Below are 3,394 nucleotides of genomic sequence, written 5' to 3' on the forward strand. Positions count from 1 at the left end.
ATCCTCGGAACGAAGAAGCAATTTTGGAAAAAATTTTAAAAAGATGTGGGTTGACCGATTTTATTTGTAATTTCTATCTGACATTTCGTATTTAAATAAATAAATTAATTAAATTCTGTACGTAAATCACTCTTTTTCGTTATGTATAATTTTAAATCACTCAACCGAAAAGAAAAAGAAAAAAGAAAAAAAGAAAGAAGAGTGCCTTACCTTGAGTTGGGGGCCGGGGAGGGGGGGAATCGAACCCCATACGCCAATTCACACGTTTATAATGCACAGGTGACATAAAAATATATATGTACATGTCGTATAATTTTCAAGCACTTAACCCAGAAAAAAAATAAAATAAATAGTGTGAGTTGGGGGGCCGGGGAATCGAACCCCATACGCCATTCAGACGTTTATAATGTACAGGTGACATAAAAATATATATGTACATGTACTACTGGGGAAATCGAAACCAATACGCCGTTCACACATCTAAATATTGGTAGAGCCTACTTGGATAAAACTCGCCTTACCCTTAGGACGAGACCGAGTCTCGCAACTCTGGAAAAGAGATCTGGTTTAGATTAAGGATGTCAAGGATTCCACCCAAGAACTGGTCCATAAACATTCCAAGTTAACCTCCCCTTCTTTCTTTCTTCTTTAGAGCCCAGAGGTGTAGGGAAGGCCTGTGTTTGGAATCCATGACCCTCCAGAAATAAAGCTTCCCACAGTGAATTTTGCAGCTTCAGAAGCGCTCATCACGTGAAAACCGGACCACTTGACTCGACTCTTAGTGACCGCTCCCGCACCAGAATTCATGTACTCCCCATAGTACAAAGTCCTAAGAGCAAAGTTCCCACTCCACTGGAGCCATCCAGAAGGATCAATGAGGTTATCCAAGGCAGTCTTCATGAACACAGTCCTTGAATACTCCTTCCATGGCCTCCCTAGATATGTTTTGAACGAGTTCTGTACCGCTTTGAGGTCAGAAGAGGCTGACACCTTAGAGTCGTGAATCGAAAGCCCTGTGTTTTGGTTCGGGTCAGTGCGGCCCTGAGCTGTGATCGTGTTCTTCTGGCTGCTCATTGGCTTCCGGACATAAATGTTGCAGTTTTGAAGGACAGCGGCCGCATTCCCAAAGATGAAATCGACGGTTCCATAGATGTCACATTCTCGGTAGAACTGGCGCTGAGAGTAGGTGTAGAGTGTGTCTTGGTAGCCTTTGAAGCTGCAACGGTAGAGCACCGAGAGGTCGGAACCTGACCGGAATGCTACAGCTTGGTGCTTTTGTGGACCAGCTGTGTTCTCGAAGGTCAAGTCCTTTGCGATGAACCCATCAGCTGCAACGGCTGCAACAATAACCATTGTATGAGAATATGTCTTTGTATTTTTTGTTGCTAAATATTATTTCCACTTAAACTGAAAGACAAGGTTATAAGTAAAGGACTCTACTAATGAAACCGTTTTTGTTTTAAAATCATTAATAAACTTCACTTCAGAAAACAAACAAAAACTAAAAAATACAAATAAAACATTTGTCTTTTCCCTAATCTTGGTTATATCAAGGAGCCAGGTTGCCGTTGTACCAGCACTAATAAGCCACTACATCCCTTATGTATGTCTAAAAAAAAGGAAATTGACGAAATGAGCCAATTTTAGATGAAAAATTATACTGCATGTCGGTCAATTCATGCTTTTTTATTTTTCTAAAATTGCCCTTCTGTCCAAAGATGTCATCATCACCAGAGAAGACAGATTTGAGGATGGGTAGCTCAGACCGTTTATGAATGCGTCGGTCTGAGGATGCCAACCTCGGACTGCTTTGAAAAGCACCACAAAAGGTAGTCCGATTCAGACTGACTGGGCACTGCCCTGAACATTAGGCCACAGTCTTACTATAAAAAAACTAAAAAAAAAAAAAAGCGATTTGATGATGGTATCCTTGGACTAAGGGATAATTTTGAAAAACAAATAAAAAACCTAATGTTAACAGACCTTCCATATAAATTTAACCCAAAATTGACTTATTTCGTATTTTAGTTTTTTTTTTTTTTTTTGTATCCTTACATAATTTACTCTTCAAACGATCATAAAAATCATAGAAATAGTTAAAATCGTACCATTAAACTACAAAAAAAGAAAAAAAAAAAAGAAAAAAAAAAAGAATGTTCTAAAAAAATTACAAATGCTACAAAGTTCAAGAAACCCTTACCAAAGGTTGCAGAGCGAAAGGTGGTAGAACCGTCCTGAACATTACGACTCCCAGTAATAATCGTCTTATCGATGCCGTCTCCAACAAACATCAGATTCTTCATGGACTTTTTTATCTCAATGTTCTCTTTATAAGTCCCCTCTTTTACATAAATTACAAACCTACTGGTGCTAGTTTTTCTCTGCTTTTCTGATGCCGTAATTGCTGCAGATATGGTTGCAAAACCTCCTGACCCGTCCTTGGCGACTACCAAATTTGCTTTTCCTGTGGATGCCTGTAAGAGCCTCCGATCACCAGCAACCACCCATTCGGGGAAACCACGACTCTGCACTGAAAGCAGCTTTCGATTGGTATGGCCACTCAGCCCATCGAGCCTAGCCGCGAAGCTCTTCTCAACAGCCAACGAGTTGCTCAACAGTTTCGATAAATCCGTTGATTTGAGCCACGGCGTCTCAGAGAAACCCGTGCGACACGTGTCATCATTCGTGATTGCTGCACTAAGCCAAGTGAGCGTATCGGAGCTCGCGAGATTCGAGGACACGAGTGTCTTGTTGAGTTTGGACACGGTGTCCTCTGTGAGCTCCAGGCAGTCAGCCCAGGCAGCTTGCGCACGGCTGCTCATTGAGCCACGCGGACACCAGCTGAGCGTCGCCTGCGCTTGGTCCATGGCCGCCATAATGGCGACATTTCGGAATCCGGACACGGTGTCTTGGCTCACAGTAGGTAGAAACGAGTTGCATGCTTCAGGATAAGGGGTTTGGCTACAAGAGGTGATATCACACAAGCTCAAGGCTGGGAAAAGCAAGAGAGATAATAGTAACAGGGGCAAAATGGTCTTTTCCATTATAGCTGATAACATGTGTGCTAAGTAGAACTCTAGGATTTGATGATGGCACATGAAAACCCTAATTGTATTTATAGGCAAGGATCCTTAAGTAATAAATGATAAAAGTTGATTAGTGTGAAATTAAGGCAGAGATGGGAAGGTTCCGGTTTTGAAAATGTTACATTGGTTTGGCCATGCAATGCATGCTGCATGCAGTGTAGGCCCGCCGGATCAGGAGAATGTGAGAACCAGGTTTTTGGATATTACGAGCCGGTGCACCATGGGTTTTGACGCACCGTCTTTGAATAGAAAGCGTCTGACCTGCAATTCTACGAAATATCTGAAGTGCCCTTGACAAGTATGGTTTA

The 3,394-nt window shown here is 41.9% G+C and overlaps 1 protein-coding gene across 1 annotated transcript; it reads right to left on the minus strand.

Moving 5' to 3' along the window:
• Positions 1 to 261: 261 nt before the first annotated feature.
• Positions 262 to 3,110, minus strand: LOC18422445 (pectinesterase). Its single transcript, XM_006826848.4, has 2 exons — positions 2,201 to 3,110; positions 262 to 1,337 (listed from the first exon to the last, which is right to left on the minus strand). The coding sequence occupies exons 1-2, from the start codon at positions 3,096 to 3,098 to the stop codon at positions 649 to 651; spliced, it is 1,587 nt and encodes a 528-aa protein (XP_006826911.3). The 5' UTR covers positions 3,099 to 3,110; the 3' UTR covers positions 262 to 648.
• Between the last annotated feature and the right edge of the window lie 284 nt (positions 3,111 to 3,394).

Source organism: Amborella trichopoda, chromosome 4, assembly GCF_054954075.1.
Source record: "Amborella trichopoda isolate Santa Cruz 75 chromosome 4, AtrichopodaSantaCruz75HAP2 v2.0, whole genome shotgun sequence".
Taxonomy (NCBI): domain Eukaryota; kingdom Viridiplantae; phylum Streptophyta; class Magnoliopsida; order Amborellales; family Amborellaceae; genus Amborella; species Amborella trichopoda.

What these genes read in the sequence shown, in the direction of transcription:
- LOC18422445 (XM_006826848.4), bottom strand. Translation starts at nt 3,098, where the DNA reads ATGTGCCATCATCAAATCCTAGAGTTCTACTTAGCACACATGTTATCA. An exon ending in CTTTCGCTCTGCAACCTTTG is followed by an intron (nt 1,338 to 2,200) that starts GTAAGGGTTTCT and finishes TTATTGTTGCAG; the next exon opens with CCGTTGCAGCTGATGGGTTC.